Below are 18407 nucleotides of genomic sequence, written 5' to 3'. Positions count from 1 at the left end.
AGTGGCAGTCAAAAATTGCAAGCCTTGTCCGAATGGCATCCAGCAATGACCTCAACACATCTTAAAAAGCCAACTGCCTCTTCATTTTTCTCGTGCCCAACTGCTGAAACTCACTATGCAGTTAAAACGAATTCATATATTCCCCCCAAAAATTCCGGTGCATGCCACGTCCGTCTCGACCAAAACTTCCGATCTAAGACGCTGACTTCATGCGATAACTCAATATTTTCCTTCCGCAAGTTCGCGCGCAACCACGAAAGAGCAGAAAAAAAATAGAGGCAGAGGCCTAAACCGGAAGTTGCGTTCGCGAAGACCGTATTTTAATTTCCCGTTGGCCACCCTGTGTGCACTGGCGCAGGTGCGAGGCCGCAGACGCAGTGACGGTGTTCATCTCGATCAACGGCCAGCGCGACAAGGTGGACAACTTCTGCGGCAGCGACGTGCCCAACCAGGTCATGTCGACGGGCCGGAACCTGACGCTCGAGTTCCGCTCCCTGCAGAGTCCGGGAAACTCCACGGCACGGGGCTTCCGGGCTGCGTACCAGTTCGTGACAGGTACGCACACATCTCTCTCCAGAAGCGGCGGCTGTCAAGCGCCGGCACTCCGAGGGTCGGTCGCTGCCGCAACTCGCAAGCGCATAGGAAGAACTTAGGCGAGAGAGAAAAAGTTGAGAATTTCTTGTTGACATAGATGGGTAAGGCAGGACATGCCTCTAGTGCCCGAGTCTGCTTAAGCGTTGCCTCCGAGTTGCAGGTAGGACTACCCCGAAGTCTCCGCGTGCCCAGAAACAAAACTAAAGTGTATAGAAGGAACGCTTCTTTTCTTTGTATTTTGAACTCGCCCATTTCTGCCATCACCCCAATAACAAAAAATGTTGTTAGCGACTGCATTGATGGTTCTAAGCAATTGAAGAAAAACTTTCTTTTGCAATAAAAGTTGTAACTATTAGAAAGAAAAAGGCGAAATGACGCCTTTCGAGGCATTGAAAGCACTTTAGTGGAGGAACGGAAAAGAACATCAAAAGTTATGACGGAAAGCGTCTCAGCTTCTTAACATCCCTCAAGACGTTGATATCGTGTTATCTGCGTAATAAGGCACCTGAAAAACCTTGGATCGATCACATCTTGTCGGACACATTTGTTTCTCTGTGGATGCTCGTCTTATGCCCAAATTCTTCAATGATATGCCTGCTTTTCTTCACCTCATGAAAGAACAGACTGAATAAATATTCCTTTTTTTTTTGGAAAAAAGAACCGTGCCTTAAATTATTCGTTGCGTTTTAATATTACATTTAGTTTCGTCTTTTTAAATGTATTTTTTCATGTCAGTAGACTGACTCCAAATAACTTGCTGTCTGTATTTTGTCTCAGAACAGTCTTTTTTTGAGCTAGTTGATTTCACATGGTGTAGGTTCAAACAGCGCGCACAGACGACGACGGACAGTGAGGAATACAGCGCTGACTTTCAACCGAGCTTTTTTGGAAGAAAGGGGACGTTTATAAGACGCTTCTGTGACTTCAGATGCGATCGAAGTAAAGACGTTACATGACACGTGCCTTGTAAGGCTATTATTACCAACACTGCTGAAAAACGGTGAACAAACGAGCGAATAACGAAGAACCAAAGACATAACATGGTCGATCCGCACATAGGCTTCCGTTGTCATATGACATGTTCCATCTACAACCAGCGTTTTTCTCAACAACGGTGAAAAAGCTATGAAAAAAAATCACAGATGGCACATGTCTTATGGCAACGGAATCCCATGTAAAAGATCAACCCTACTATGTCTTCTGGTTCGTCACTATTCACCTTTTTTGCACCATTTTCCACCGGTATTTGGTAATAATGGCACTGGAAGACAAGTGTCATATAACGTTTTGACTTCTGCTGCATCCCATGTCACCGGAGCTTCTTACAAATGTCCCCTTTTCTTCAATAACGCTCAGTTGAAAGTCAGCGCTGGTTTCGTATTCCTCACTGTCTGTCCTGTTCTGTGTACGCAGTTTGAATCTACACGGTTTTTTGTGCTAAATTTGTATTGAGGATGCGCGAGTCAACAGAAATTCTAGATTTCGCATTAGCAAACTGTAACGCATCTTCAGTTCTTTCGTTTCGCGGTGGCCGCATAAAGAAATTATTGCCAAAGAACTCACAACTCTGCTTGAATTCCCTGCCTTCCTTTTTTTTCCTCTTCCAGATTTCGGCATATCGACGGGCAAGCAGGACACGTCTTTTGGTAAGTCATCGTAAGGTCTACAAAAGAAAGCCTTACTGCTTAAAGAAATAGGAACATGAAATTTGACATACACTCCTCTATGTGAAATTTCATGTTCCTATTTATTTTCCTACATTTTTTTACGTTTCCTTTTTTTTATTTCCCTGCCATTTTCATTGGCATTGTTTTTTATAGTATAGTATTAGGACGGCCATAAAGGCGGGCCTCCGCCTGCTAAACGTGAAAGGTGCCAGGTGGTGGCTAGGAGGATTTCCCTGTCTACACCTTCCACCTTCCACATGCAAACCATCCTAGCTCCCACTTTTCCCCTCTCCCTTGCCCCCGCTCCATTTTTAGGGGAGAGGAGAGTGACGACGAACTGAAACGACACATCAAAAACGAAAACGACTATGAGTGACCGGCAAAAATGAATAAAAGAAGCGACTGGGACTAGAAATTGAATAAGATTATAAGCAGACGCAGAATATAATGAAAATCGAGACAGATTGCTGAATGAAAGGCATTGGAGTTGGAAATAGAACAGAATAAGAATTGAAATAGAAAAAAATGCTATCGCATTTACGGCGCATAAATCCAGTTGAATTCCCCTATATTTTTAATTTGTTTCTCTGCTTTCCTGCTAGCGCAAAGGAAAGGAATGCAATAAGTAAAAACGCTAGTAGCTTCCACTCTAGTGCTCGAATCAAATTCCTGAACGCGTTCTTTTAGGTCACCAGTCGGTCAAACTACGAGCCTGATCATAGGACCACCCTTGCCAGTCCAGCGTTCCTAGTTCTATAGTGAGAACTAATCAACAAATTAGCCAACACTAGATTGAATCCGAGGTAATCTATCGATTGAGGCATAGCGGACCAAATTCCTTTCTTCCGCTCCAACTTTCTTTCTGTCTCGTTTTTTTGTTGTAACTGGAACAACAACGGAACGAGATAGGGAAGAAAAAACACAGAAACTAGGCAACATTGCAATGCTACTTATTTCCCCTCCCCTCGTGTTCGCAGCGTGCGGCTTCGCCTTCAACAGCAGCGACTCGACGAACGGGAGCTTCACTTCGCCCAACTGGCCCGGCATTTACCCCAGGGACACAGAGTGTCATTACTTCTTCTACGGGGTTCCAGGAGAGAAGGTGTTCATCGAATTCGCCTACTTCGACATCGAAGGCCTGCCACCGTGAGTGTTTTACGACCTGCGGGCCTTGATTTACCCGGAGAAAGGAAAAAATAAATGAAGTTAAATGAAAGAGCAGAGGAAAAAAAAATGCGTAAATAAAAGGGGCGAAATATTGGGGCGGGGTTCCTCTCTTCTGAAAGCCGTGCTATCGCTGTTCTTTTCCTTTTTTTTTTCATTGCTGGATTTGCGAGCTGTTTCTGCTGTTTTTGAAGTTGAGACCGCGTCCTTGCCGTATTTTGACCTCTTTTCATCGTTTTGCCGCTGCATTCCTTATTGACGCTTTTGCTAAAAAAAATTGTCCCTAAGATGCGTTGGGGCAAGGAATTTCACATCAATTCATTACAGTCTGTTATTTCTGAAAACACTCAATAAACAGCTTGATTGAAGACATGAGCTCGGTTTTAAATTAATCTTTTTGCTATTCCCTCGAGCGACTTATTGTTGAAGCCTTTTTGGTCTCTCGTTATTCGTTATTTTGAGTTTGACCGCGCAATAACGAAGAAGGTAACGGTGATAGAGGTCGTTCTGGGGGGTAAAAGCGAAAAGAGTCAGGCCCGATAAATCAGGACAGCCCTCAATCTGCGTCCAATGAGGAAAGTGAGGCCATTTCGACATCACCAAATGAGATCCCTCCTCTGGTGTTTGCAGTCGAGTACTACAGCAAGAAAGCTTCTAATCTGCGCGATATATACAAGCCACTTTTCTCGCACGCAGGGTCTGCACCTTCCCATTCCGGGCCACAGGCTGCGGAGCTTGTTGGTTCCATATTCAGGAAGGGTACCAGACATGCACAAAAAAAAAGGAAGAAACTCAGATAAGAGAGAGAGAGCTAGACAGAAAAAAAAAACGCACGTCTTTTCGGCGCGCTCGCTCTCGCGTACTTCCTGCAAAGCCACCCAGTCGGAGCTGCGTCTTACGTCCACATCCCCTCTTCTTCCCTATCCTCGGCACTGGAGTGACGGCGGATTCAGTGCCAGGAGCACGGACCAGAAGCCCGCCTTCCGCGCCAGCTTTGGCGCCGTATACCGAAGAGGGCCTCGTACTCGGAGAGTCGGCCACGGAAATCTCGGCCCGATATCTCCTCGTGCTTCCAGAGAACGCCCGGAGAACGAAGAAAAACAAAAGAAAAAAAAGGAGGGGATGAGGCAGGAAGCTCTGGAAAGAAGGCCGCGGGTCTTCTCTCTACGCTTGAATGCCTCCTCTCCGAGAGGCCTCAAGCCAAACGTGGAAGAAAAAAAAAAAGACATCGAAAAAAACGACCGACCACTGAGCCCGGAATCTCGCTTTGTGAGCTTCATACGCTTGTGGGAGAGAAAAAGTGAAAGGACCCAAAGAATGATCCAAGATGTCCCAACTCGGGACCGCCAGAAAGACCACAGTGCTTGTGGCCGCCTTTGGAAGCAGAAGGAAAAGAACAACAAGGGGAGAAAAAAAAAACTCGATACCGCGGATAGAGACAGATCATCGTCTCTTGCGCAAAGCCTGTATTTGTTGTTTGGGACGACGTCCGTCCCCGTGTCGTCCCTTTCGACAGGAGCTCTCCTGCGCTGTGCTGTGGCTCTTGCATATTTCACGCGCGGGGATTTCAAGGCAGGGCTCCCCACAGAATCGATGGGTTTCCTTTGATTGCGGACGACGCGCCTCGCCACAGCGTCAATACTGTCCTTTCGGCGGGTAGCGAGGCTCCCTTCTTGCCGAATAGAAGAAGGGCTGCTGCTGCTTCTTTGCGTCCGGCTGTGCCCTCTGGAACACCGCATCGGTGAAGAGGCAATGGCATTTCCGCGGATTTCGATGGGAACGGTGCGACTTTTGTCTCTGAGAACGAAAAAGAGCTCTTCGTTGCAGAGCATAGGGTTTAGTCCTCGTCCTAAAAGTGTAGACTCAGCGTGGAGACAAATATAAGCAATAAAACAAGCCAAGCAGGAGAAGATGGTAAAAGAGGAGGACGTCATAACATGAAGTGAACGACAAGAGGGAATCGCTCGTTAGTGTTATAGGAGAGGCAGTTACCTGTTAAGGCATAAGTTATGTGGAGCTTTCAGAGTTTCTGAAGTTTGTCTTGTTGTCTCCGCTTTCTTCCAGATAACGAGTTCAGTAGGACTTATGTGCTTATCTGCTTTTATGAATTCGATGTAGTCCACAGCTTGGCTCTTTCACGGCAGACCGTTTAGTGTCAGTGCCCTTTTTTCTTTCATGCATAGAAGCGCTAAGGTCATAACATTTATGTGGCTGGTACTAGAATCATTTCCGCGCCGTTCAGTGCGCTAAACTGGGGCGCTGTCATTTTTTGGCTGAGTTCAACTCTGCTTGCAGATTGTTCGGCGAATATTGGTAATGCGCTTATATCAAGCAACACACAAAAAATATGCACCAGTCATGCGCCACCAGAAAGAAAAACACGTTAATTGAACTCAGCTGTGAAGTTTCTTACTGCTATGTAGAGTAGCAATACAGAAGTGCTGTATTGCGCTAGGCACTCTAAGAACAGGAATGTTACTAGGAGGAGGAAAACTTTTATTCCTATTTACAGTGAGAGGTCGATGGGGCGAGATGGAAGGGCCCGCCCCTTACAAACACTAGGAGGGATCCCTAGTCCGGGATCCCTGTAGCTTCCGCAGCGGTCCGGGCTCTAGCTACCAATGCTTGTTGGGCATGGAGTTCGGAGCAGCCGCGCAGGGCAGCTTCCCAGTCCTCTCGAGTGGGGTGGAGGTGGGGTGGGTAGGCAGGATTGGAAGGGCATGCCCACACCATGTGGTAGGTGTCCGAAAACTCCTCCTCACAGTGTGGGCACGCGCCCGAGAAAGAAGAATTGAAGTGCTTAAGTACTGCCGGGCACAGTACAGTATTGGTATAGAGGCGGAGAAGCCAGCGCTCCTCCACCCTGGTGAGGCCTTTACAGGGAGGGGGATAGAGACCATGAAAGTTTTGATAAAGAGAGGTGATCCCTTTAAAGGTGATGGCCGGATTGAAATTAAATTCCGGATCAGGCTGCGGATGAGGCGACGGCCTACCGTTGGGCGACCGGGAGCGCTGCTGTCTTAACACTTCGTGTTAGTCATGTATGGGAAGTACCTTCACGTCATGCCATCCAGAATATTTTATCCTCTCTTTTTCTCCCTTCGTGAGCGAGTAGAAGTAGAAATTACATCGCTGTCATTCAGAACCGGCAGCCGCCTCGGCTTACGGTGAAAATGAGTCGCCTACCTCCGACTTTGCTGAGCGCATGCAGCGCGGCTTCAGATTCCAGCCGTCGCCGCCAGGGAAGCAGCTCGACGGGCGCTCCAAGCGTCGTCATCAACCGGAGGAGATAGCCGTGCTTTCCTTTCAGCAAAAATTTTAGCCACGCCGCGTCGGCTCTCCTCGCGGCATCGATAAAGCAGGGGTCAGTTTCCTGATGACCTGCTCGCATCAGAATCCGGTCCTCCGCTCTATCGCAGCCCGGACCTCCAGCCGCTTGTCTCGGAGCCAAATGAGCCGAGGTTCGCTTAATCTTCCTTCGAACCAGGGGAGAGCGAACGCTCGCAGCGCACTCGATAGGAGCGTGGCAGAACAGAGTGGGGGGACAACATAGCGCCTCGCGAACGCCGTGGCGTCTACAAGTATAATAGGACCATTTGTCCATGGTCGTATTCTTGCTTGGGCGGCGACTTTTCGGGAAGGGCTCTCGGTCCGCTCGATGTTTACGTATCGACGTCAAGCGACCGGCCAACCGATCGACCGTCGGCCAGCCGGCGATGGTGATGACACTGCGCTCGGCTTGGCTCGGCCTGGGCCTGTCTTGGCTTGGCTCCTTTGTTTGCTGTTGGGCACCGCCCGTCAAAGAGCTTACACAGCTGTTTTGCTATGTAGAAGTTACGAGACTCCTGTCGCGTGAGTAATGGCCGCCTCTGCTCACCCCCGTCCACCGTGTGCGCTGCCGTTATTTTGAGTTGGAGATTAGGACAGCGAAATGATAAGCGCGGGTGCTCACCGGCTTTCCCTCCGGCTTCTACCTCCTGCCTTCTTGTTTTTCGGTAATTTGACGGATTGGCGCTGTCTCGAGGGGGAATTTGTCTTGGTTATCGAAGCACTGATGTCTTCGCGGAGGGGCTCACATCGACAGGCGGCGTAACGGCCTCGCCAGCTGTTCGGACGTGAAGAACTTTTGTTCTTTTGCATTCCTGATTTTTATCAGCGCTGTTATTTTAGATGGCACCCTTTTAGGTGATATAACTTGGCGCGACAGGGCAGCAGAAGTTGTAGCCTGTGTCCTAAGCTCCGGTCACTGTCAGCGTTTTTCTTTCCTTTTTCTTTTGTCTTTGGTCGCTCTACATTAGAAGTTTGTAACCCTAACTGAGAAGTGAGTTTAGCGAACTTTGATCGCGGTAACTTGAGCTCTTCTTAAAATAACGCGGTTGAACAGCCCCGTAGTTATGCTTAGTCGAGGGTTCGTCCTTAAGTATATGCGGTTGGTACAACTTCTTTGCAGCTCCCCGTGATGCCGCAGTGCTAAGCTGTTTTAACCCACGTCTCGGCGCCATACTTCATGCGATTTGCGATGGTGCAGGATTTTGAATCTCTGAAACGAGTGGAACCGGTCACACAGCGGTGAAAACAAGTTTTAAAGCTGGACTGAAGAGGAATCTGAACTCGTCTTTTTACCGTAGAAACTCAATCTATATGTTCCGAGCATTCTTAGAAACTTCGAATTATTTTCCTATGCCGCCGATTTCCATAGTGTAAATCGGATTAAACGTCCCGGCTCCCGCCTTTCTTCGAACTCGCCGCAGACGGTAGGAGGAGTCAACCGAACTTTCAGCCAGTCCCTAGGCGGCTTGCTGCATGCCATCGGCGGAGTGATACGTAGCGATCGGCGAAAGCAAAGAGTCCACTCGTATTTTTATTTCCGTGGGCCTAATTTGCAGCTATGTAGCCTCTGACTGGATCTATTTATTCATAGAAACCTAAAAAAAAAAAGCGAAAGCGAAAGCGAAGTCGCCACGCGACTGCCTGAGAGGCACTCCATGCTTTAGTTGACTCCTACCGTCTGCGGCAACTTCAAATAAAGGCGAGAGCCGGTACGCTTGATCCGATGTAAATTTGGGAAATCGGCTGCATAGGACATTAATTCTAAGTTTCTAAGAATGCTCGGAACGTGTAGATCGATTTCCCGCGGTGTAAAGACGAGTTCTGGTTCCTGTTCAGTGCCGCTTTAAAGGGAGATCTGAAATGCGGTCACATTCTTACCTACGTTGCAATGCGCTGGGAAGCAACCCTGAATCTTTCATTCATGCATCTAGGAATCATTGGCTGCAAATTCTTGAACTTTATATGACAAAAACTTCGGCGCAGAAAGACGATGACTTTAAAATTGGTATTCTTTATTAATAACGCGACAAAAGCCCAGAAAAAAATCCTCAGGCAGTATCCTAACGCCATAGAGATTATAGTATGTAATATAACATTAAATTGCAATAGAGAAACAAAAATAATCGACCTTAAAACAAACAAAAAAATTCAAGGGGGCACATTGTTGACCTAAAGTGCGGTGAGGCGGAAGCCTTTAGCGCGGTGTTGCTGCTTTTGTCACTGATGTGTGGTTAAGATGTTAATTAAGTGCATAATTGTTTGTGAATCTTAAATCCTGCAGATACTGGAGGGCGTTTGGGAGGCATCCGTCTGATTAGACACCTTTCTGCACTCTCCAGCCTCCTAGAGAAGGAAAACTACACACGTGTTGGCAGGAAGTAGCGTATCCAATAGCACGCTCGGCTGCTGAATGGGAAGATGGTGGTTCGAATCCCATCGTGCGCAAATATTTCTTTTTTGTGTCTGTGGTCTGACTAGAAAAGCGCGAGACCTCTGCTGAAAACCTTCTGCTGACAACCTTCTGTCGACAACGATGAGGCATTAAAGGCTTTCGCCTTAAAAACATACCTTGATGGGAAGCCTAATTGCCTTTGTATCACTAATCTTGTCTGCTATAGGAAACACTTTGTGTCATTCTTCTGTTTAAAGGCGATCCTAGGGGTGGTTAAGCTCTGCAGTTATGGCTTCAGGGCACGAGGATAACACCGGAAACAATAATGTGTGCTCAAAGTTATGTGTTGTTATTGATTCAGCTTCGTAAATGGGATGTGGCGGTGTGTGCTTGACGATCAGATAACTCAGCATTGCGGGGTCAGGTAAAAGCTATTTGAGATGAATGAAATGAAAAGCTTCTATTACCATGAACGCTGGTCGCGCAGTACCAGTATCTGTGACAGCATGCACTCGTTCACGCAAACGTCCAGCGAAACTGGCAGTGCTCATTTTCTTGGCAAACTTGCTGTCTGAATAGTGTATCCTGGTGTATTCTGAGGGGTGTTGGATATCAATGTGAAATATAAAAATGAGGTGGCATACAATCCTCTTCCGCAACTTTTTGTTACATAAAAATGAGCCTTATGAGATGCACTTTCTCTGGAACAAAAATGGCTTACCTCACCTTTGAATAATGATGTCGAAAGTGTGCCTGTATGCCTTCATCCGTGTGACACCAATAAGACTTGTCACCTCGGCTCAGTGACAAAGCCTTTCCTATTCGCCAACTGTGGCATTTACCAGTTGCGTTGTTTCTCTCGCTCCTAGGTCAGCGGAGGAAACGGGTCTTTCACTTTCGCTCTTTCCTTTTTGTTTTTCTTTTCATCTTGGCGCAGTTGCACGGCCGAGACGGCGAGCGATTACGTCGAGTTCACCAACTTTCCAACGGCGGATCGCAAAATTCCACGGCACTGCGGCATGCAGAAGCCACCCAACGTCGAGTCCGAGGCAGAGTTCTTCAGGGTCACCTTCAGGACCAACGACCGCTTCGACGGCACGGGATTCTCAGCGCTGTATCAGTTTAGGAGTATCATAGGTGAGTGTCTGTTCAGCTGCCTTTCTCTCGCGTGAAGTCAAACAACATCCCTCGGCAATTTGCTACTAATGGTACACGTTTCTGAATTTGCTTAAGAAGTGCCAAGGAACAGAACTTTCCAGCAGTCAGTTAAACCTTTCATTCATTCATTCATTCATTCATTCATTCATTCATTCATTCATTCATTCATTCATTCATTCATTCATTCATTCATTCATTCATTCATTCATTCATGCAGCTGGATGTAGAGCTATGTGTTCAGGGTTAATGAGTCCGGCCTAGTACGGGTTTTTCGTCAACTACGAAGGCTTTGCGAAGCTTGTTTGGCCTTGTAGCCATAGGCCGAAGCTTGGAAGGACGCCATTTAGTAATTTTTCTCTTTATTAAACTAACTATCCGAACAAGAAGCCAGCTGAGCAATTTTTTCTTCACGCCAAGTAATCCTGCGCTGCGAGACCCAGAACAATCGATTGGGCAGCATCAGATTGAGCAGGCAGTATCGATCGCTAGCACGGAAAGCCGCGGGCCCTGCTGCAACTGCGTAACGCAGGCCGAAACAAGTGGCAGTAGTAGGATTAGGAAAACGGGTGAATTGATCACTTTGCTACTGGTCGTAAACTGTCAATAAAGCGCCAACTCTAATGACAGTACAAGCAATTTATTGAAATTTCTATATCCTGTCATTAATATTGACAAAACGAAAAGAAGAGCCACACTCGCTAACACAAAGCAATCAGTGACAACAAAATCAGGTTACCTACTGAGCAGTACCGTGGAAACAGCTGTCAATTCCTCTCTGTTTTCTTTACTCCCCACCTTCACCCTAGATCCGTACACAATCAAAAGGTTCAGGGGCTGCGCGCCTTGTTTAGAAGGTAAGTAGAGATGTGCATCTCTTGTTTTTATTTGTTTATGCGCCCTTTAGCAAAGGCACGTAGGAGTTTGGGAAACTTATGCGTGCATCCCTCAAGTCATTATCTTCATTTTGTTGTTCGATGTTACAGGGGACATGCAATATGCATAGTCCAGCGCTCTTGAGCGGCCCCAATCAAATGTTATGTTCTTTGCACTGAAAGCAAGTCGCGACATATGTTGGACGCATTTAGTTAATCGGGCGAGCGGTGATAGCTAATATCAAGCCATACTGTGTTGGTTTTACTCCGAGGACAAGTTCTTATAAGGAGTGTTATAAGGAGTGTAAATTTTAGTGTATGTGGTTCCTTGACAGCAATGAGCAAAAACTTCGAGATCACTGCAGCGACCCGCATTGAAGCAAAGCGAAAGCAAAACGTCCACATACTGAATCGACCACCGTGGTTGTTGTTACTCCATGTACTATATCGACGTTCATGGCTATTCTGACGTTTAAGTATTTTTTCCGCTTTTTTTCGCGATTACTTAGCTAACTAATTAAACCTCATCAACCAAATTTTTTCCACGGCAACATTTCGTCACACACTGTCAGAATCACACTTTCACACTTTTATATTCAGAGAACGACGTAATCGTACGGACAAAATTTTCGGACACGTTTTACGGACGCTTTTTGCTGACGCGACTGAGCCACATAATACTATTCCATTAATAAAACTAGAAAGGCACGTTCAGGCAGCATTCAGGATGTGGAAATAACGAGGGTGATTCTGCTCTTATCTTAGCGTGATAAAAGCGAGCATTTGCATATCACAAGGTCGGTAACTTCTGTAATCACTCGGAGCTTTCATTCTTCTTTTTTTTTCCGGTTTTAAAATTGCAGAAAGCAGAAATCGAAGCCCAGGCTGCCTGTTAACCTTCACGAAGTTCAACGACAAGATAGGCAGTAAAGATTTGGCTATTTTGAAATCATCAAACAGACTTTTCCGCTGATAAGCATAATTCAGATGCACATAAAACTGTTAGGAAGCAGTTGCTATTACTAACCCTATTCTCTCCCACAGTTTATGCGGAGACAACCCTAACGAAGGAGCACAAATATGAAAACCACAAAAAGGCGCTCATAAACGAATGTTTCAGTAGTTCAGCTGTATGTGCGTTGCACGAACACGTAGTGCTAATTTTTTTTAGACATAATACTGCACCTATAAACATGTCAGTGACTTATCAAAATGCTCTTAAATCTTATTTGGCCATGTTATAAACTACCTGTGTACTTTATATCTTTATTTCATTTCGTTTTAAATATATACAAAGTACCGACAGCGCCTCTGATGAAGCATTGTTGAAGGGGGAAAGTTTATAAAGGAAACAGTCGTATTTATACAGAAAATTAGTCAAATGATGCAATGCACAATGTACACAGAAAACCCGTGGACCATGGGAGGAAAAGCACAAATGAAATAAACGTTGTAGAAAGACAAAAACGAGCAAGACTCAAACGGAAGAAATAACAATATCTCAAAATACACCATTACTTTTGCTACAAAGCAAGTTTAGGAATTGTCAACAAAAAGAACAAAATACATTAGGGAAACATATATTGCTAGACTCATATTAACAGTCATAATAACATATTATGACAATATTATTAGCAGATGGTTTTACAAAGTGGTCAGAAAACATTTAGGAGGGGCAGTAGCGATTTCCGTCGCCAGACTGTTCCAATCATAAATTGTTCATGAAAAAAAAAACTATATTTGAATGTGTTTGCTCGGGTAGTGTACTCGCGCACTTTTAGTGGATGATCAGCGCCACTTGTTCTTATATGGCCATAACAGGTGGCTTGATAGTGCGAAAATTGAATTATTAGAAACGAACACACACAATTTACACTTAGTGAAATTGTTTAGTCATTAAAGAGTCCCTGGAACTCACCTGTTAACCAAGTTTTGTATTTTATCTCGCATGATATGTTTACATCACTGCACACATGTTTGGTCCGGTGCATATTTCTTTCAATATAATATGATGCGAATGGTCCATTCTATTCTCCGAAGTGACCTGAGGTCCCCTTTCTAAAATATCGCCAAAATAATTCATGCCCGCCGCCTATCTCCTTATGCATAAACGGCCTAAAGTCTGCCTGAGTTGCCCTCTTTGTTTAGCGCTGGCCGCTGAAGCTTCCTGAATTTCAATACTGGTTAAGGAAGACTAAAGCTTCAAGGCAAAGAAACAGCACTGTCAGCAAAAGCTGCAGCACCGATATCATAAAACCTTTAACGAGAAAGCTGCAGTCGACTCGCGAATTTAGTTTTTCCTTTTGATCGTTTGACTGGGTGCTGGCACAGTACAGACGAACACATCCCGTGACATCCCGTGGTAGCCCGTAGTAGGGCAACATTCCTTTGCAATGAACCCATACTGAAATTATTGGGATAAAGAGCGGAAGCGTTTTTCCTCGAAGACGTGTTCTGCCTCTTCATTAACACTTCTTTAACTAACTCTTCCTAACTCTCGCAAACTTACTTTTTCAGGCTTCACGCAAGCGGTCGTTGTCATCATCCTCGTAACCCTCCTCCGCCTGGCTGGAGCACTCCGGTAGCAGTGGTGACGGTTTAGTGCGAACCCTAGTGCGCGCCTGTGGTGTTATCTCACACCTTGTGACACCTGCGGTGAATTCAGTGGATGGTGAAGTGGTGCGCTCAGAACTCGGATGAGAAGATGGCCCGTGTGTGAACATCACCTTTGGAAAATGTGTGCAACATGGGACCCTTGGGCACCGTACAGTGCTTCGCTGCGTTCATCTCATCACGAGGAGACAAACGGTGAAGGAAAAAAGAAATGAAAAAGAACTTATCAGCTGCCTTTGTTCGTTCCCCAGCTTCCGTTTCAAGTTTTTCCTCGTAGCTGATCCGACAATTATTTATTCAACTCGTTTATCCGGCTGCTCAACGGAAGTGTACAGATGGGTTGAAATGAATGCTCCCCCCGATCGTTTGAAAGAAAACCTGTTGTGTATATGGATCGCGCGGCCATGTTACGCAGTCGCTGGTGGGAATGTAAAGGTAAGGGTAGTGATATAAAAGTGCCGGATGCGTTTCCTTGTCTGCTTGTCAAGCCTGAGATAATGTTTTGGCTGGCCGAATACGGCGCTTGCTTGAGAATTTTGCTTATTCAGGCCTGCATGTGAGGAGTCCGATGAGAGCTTTATGAAGAACTAAAATTGAATTGTTATCGGCGTTACCGTTGAGAACAGAGCATTACACGATATAAAGGAGTAGAAAACTGTCTGTAATACATCTCTCAGGATATCTGTTAGTGCTCGGAGCTTCTGACGACGGCTAAACCCAATCTCAATGCTACCGACGACACAGCAAACAAATCTAAAAATAAGAGAGGCGAAAATCTGATCATCTACTCTGAGAAAATATCATTACGTTTTGCGAGCAGTGAGTAATTTGCGCGAGCTTTCGGCGTATCTGTGCTAAAAACGCGTTCTTTCGTTTGAAGTCGACTAAAAAAGGTTGATGGTAGGTCGGTATGATACATCACTGCGGCCAATGGAAGGCAAGATGATTGGTTAAAGGAATGCCACAGACGAGAAAGCGTTGATGGCAAAGCATGGGAAGAAATTCCTCATTTGCGGCCCGATGTAATGATTTGTTGTTGTTTATTGAGCTGTAATCAATAAAAAAGATAGGTTGTTATCCTTCTAGTTTTTCATTACAATGAAAAACATATTTCACGGATAATGTTTTCTACTACTGTTTTCTATCGCCCAGATGGGTGAACATTATCGTCTGGGTGTTTACACCATGCATTAGCCGAATATCGGGGTGTTGCAATAAGTGCTACGTCATCCACTCTTTTCTTTTTCATGGGACTAACGTGGACCTAACGTATTAGCTACGTCACTGATGATGCGTATTGTAGTCGCAACTACTAGCTGAGATAATAGGTATTAGTACTTTTGAAAAGAAACCACACTCAAGTTCATCATTCACTTAAACATATTCTGGAGATCCCAACCATATAAATTAAACCACTTTTTTTTTTAAATACAAATCTTTTTTAACCACAATGTGCACTGTCAGAATTTCAGGATGTAATTATTGGTTCAAACTGAGTTCAACTGATGAGCTTTGCAAGCACGCTAACGTCTCCGCACAAAATAATCAATGTCATTAGCTATAGTAACCGAGTACCTTAAGATGTCCTGAAAAGATCTGCTATTAGCATAGAATTCTTTTGTTTTTCTAGATGGCAACATTCGTTCACTTCTGCTTCATCCCAATATTGAGAACATTCTTCTTACAGGAAGCACGCAGTCAAATGCTGCTATCATCACTAGTAGAAAAATGGGCACCTTTTTATCGCGATAAAAATATAAGTAAGGTTTATAAGGTCTCATGAGCTTTTCTTTTAATATAATCGGCGCATGTTTATTTTTTCAGAAATTTGTTAAGACAAAGACATTGACGCCAGCCATAGGTGAACACAGACGAATTAGCCCTCGTTTTTAGACACGGGCGAAGTGTGCAAAATGTTTTTTTGTTTGTTTTAAATGACTTTGATATGTGAAACCAGAAATTAAAGGGTAATATCTGTGAACATGAATGCATGGCCCGTCAGACGGAGTTGTATTGCGCGCTCATTTTTATGCTGTAAATTGTTACTAATACTTTGTGGTGGTTATTGATGTATTGCCTTAGAAACACGCAGGGTTGCACTGTTCATCCGAAATTTTCGACATCGCGAAATATCTCGAGTCTCCTTGAGTTAAAGCCAAGGCACCTAGGCACCGGCACTATGAAGACCGTTCTCCTGTAGCTAAATATATATTTATTCAATAAAATTCTTTCAACAAAATAAAGTTCCGAAAATTTGATCATGGCTTTGTCATTACGCGCTGCGTTTGCCCTTCGCGCCTTATATGTTTTTGCAGAAGAGACTCACACTGCGTGGGATGCCCACCGAATGTCTCTCCCACTGCTGAATCTTGTCCGTCCCTGTGTTCGCCTAAAAACAAGAGACTAAATTTGCGCTTCCTCATCGCGCTTTTAGATAGAAGGCTTACGCACTTAACGAAAAACATAATCGCATTCTGCTAGCGGCGTTTCTACGCACCGACGCTAACACGTGCCTCTTTAAATTCGTCATAATCTTATATGTTGTGGTGACAGCACTGTTGTATGTAATAACCTCTCTTATTGTAACTGTCAAGCCGCTGCAGATGAATGCATACATCAGTAAAACCTTCGTTATGCATACCGAGTGCCTCTTGTACCGCTGAGTCTCCTCCCGTGGCGTGCTCGCATCATAAGACAAGACCCACTTTGAGCTGCCTTAACGTGCTTTTATCGACGAAAGGCTAACGCGCTAACCGAAATTTATGCTCGTATTCTGCTACTGATGTTCCTTCCTATCGGCACTGAGACGCTTTTAAGTTCGTTATCTTATTATACGTACTAGTGACTGTATGGTTGTATTTTAAAGTCCCACTTATTGTAATCAACAAGTTTCTCCATATATGCATGCATCCATAACATTTTCGTTCACTATACTTTCTGCTTGGCGCATGGTGGCCCAGCTGCCTATATGCCATTAAAGCCACCACGACACAACCCATTTCAGTTCAATATTGAAGCTGCAAGAAAAAATTATGCTGTTTGTAAGAAAAATAAAAGCTCTGATATGGCTGTCACTAAGCACTGTAGACGTAGAAGGGCTCTGGTATTATCTATGTACAAGAAAGACCCCGGAGGTCACTTTGAGCGTTCGTCTTGGCCATGAATGATGACTGCGAATCAATCCGCTTTTGTAACGACGCTGTGTACACATTGATGTATAGTGTACATATATGCGCACGTATCGTGGGCGACTGCGTAAAAGCCGACGCACATTCTTTCGCCTGTTCCGCGCCCCTGCGTCAACTCACAAAGGGAGCGGCGCTACTTTCCACAGCGAGGAAAATCAATCCTCAGCCTAGGGGTCTGCGGCGACATCCCTCAGCTGACATTCACATATATTTCATCACACTACAGCAGCCTCGATTGACCAAGGGATTGCCTCAGCCTTGAGCAGAGCCGGTTTATTTTGTGTGGCTTATTTTTGTGAATAGCTAGCAATAGGTCCAAGCCTGAACGATCCGCTCTGCCACTGGTTTCTTCATCATTCACTTCGGCCTGTCTGATATATTACTTTTTTGATGGCAAAGCGGTGCCATCCGGTCTTTCCTTTCCATCCACCTTCATTATTATGTTTTTTGTTTTTTTTACGAACGCAAGTGAAGCAGCAGCGAGGGTTGTATCTGTGTATCTGCATGTCGTGGTCTCAGTTGGTGTAGTGCGTTCTGTCAGTTTGAAACGCTCGTCACATCTTCTCCACACTGCCGCGCAAATGCACCCCCGATATTCGCACCGCGTTGAGCAAGCCACAACGGCGCTGAACGGCGTAGTCGCAGTGTGGTGGACCGATGTTTTCTCCCTCGGTTCGTTTCTGTTGTTGTTGTTATTGTCGCTGCGGTTTGTCTTCGCGGGAAAGCAGGCTCGAGCGCACGGCGTAAGCAGTGCGGTCTTCTGGGCAAGTGATCAATACAGAGCCAGAGAGATGGAAGGCTAGTCGATTGCAGAACTCTCTGGGCGATCAATGCAAGCAACTACAGAAACAACTTCTGATTGATGGGTGCTACGAACTCTGCAATTCTTGCGCCAGTTTTTACGCTTGCTCTTGTAGTATTTTTCCTCTTAGGAATGGAACAAAACACTGTCCGAAGTTTTCATCTTTTCAAGAGTGAAACGATAAGGGAATAAATAACATTCAAACTTCTACGGAGCCTCCCGCACACGGCGCAAGGTTTCGATTGTTTTCCCTTCTGTGGTGAACAGGTGCTCTTGCGGCAGGCTTAGTTATTTTTCTGCACATGCAGGTGATGCAAACACTGCATATTTCCCGCTGCCGAAATTGAGAGGCGAAGAAACGCTTCTGGGGCAAAAACAGCAGGCACCGAACGAGCAGCAGCAAGGAAGAAAATAAAATAGAGCAGGAGCAGAAAGCGTGATCTGCTGAGCGATGACTCCTGCCTTGCTTCTGTTCGATCAAACCTCGCGGGCATCAAGACGAATTGCTCCTCCGGCGAGATTTAGCTGTCACTGGTCCCGGCGCTGTTCTCTCGTAACGGGCAGCTCGGGAGGCGTCCGTGCTTCAGATAGTGTGCACATCGCTGGTTCATTTTCGTTGCGTCGGAG

At 45.4% G+C, this 18407-nt stretch overlaps 1 protein-coding gene across 1 annotated transcript in view; it reads left to right on the top strand.

Annotated features, from left to right (window-relative positions):
- Positions 1–16048, top strand: part of LOC149359011 (suppressor of lurcher protein 1-like) — a 131786-nt gene extending 115738 nt beyond the window's left edge. Inside the window, exons 10-15 of the mRNA XM_089568967.1 lie at positions 359–555; positions 2202–2240; positions 3239–3407; positions 10085–10284; positions 11112–11159; positions 13695–16048. Of these exons, the coding sequence (XP_089425093.1) occupies positions 359–555; positions 2202–2240; positions 3239–3407; positions 10085–10284; positions 11112–11159; positions 13695–13762 (721 nt within the window). The 3' untranslated portion in view covers positions 13763–16048. The remainder of the gene's footprint in view (positions 1–358; positions 556–2201; positions 2241–3238; positions 3408–10084; positions 10285–11111; positions 11160–13694) is intronic.
- Positions 16049–18407: the final 2359 nt, after the last annotated feature.

This window comes from Amblyomma mixtum, chromosome 2 (assembly GCF_055824585.1).
Source record: "Amblyomma mixtum isolate Tamu chromosome 2, ASM5582458v1, whole genome shotgun sequence".
Lineage (NCBI taxonomy): Eukaryota > Metazoa > Arthropoda > Arachnida > Ixodida > Ixodidae > Amblyomma > Amblyomma mixtum.
Note: the sequence above shows the minus strand (reverse complement) of the source record. Positions and strands in the feature narration are given on the sequence as shown.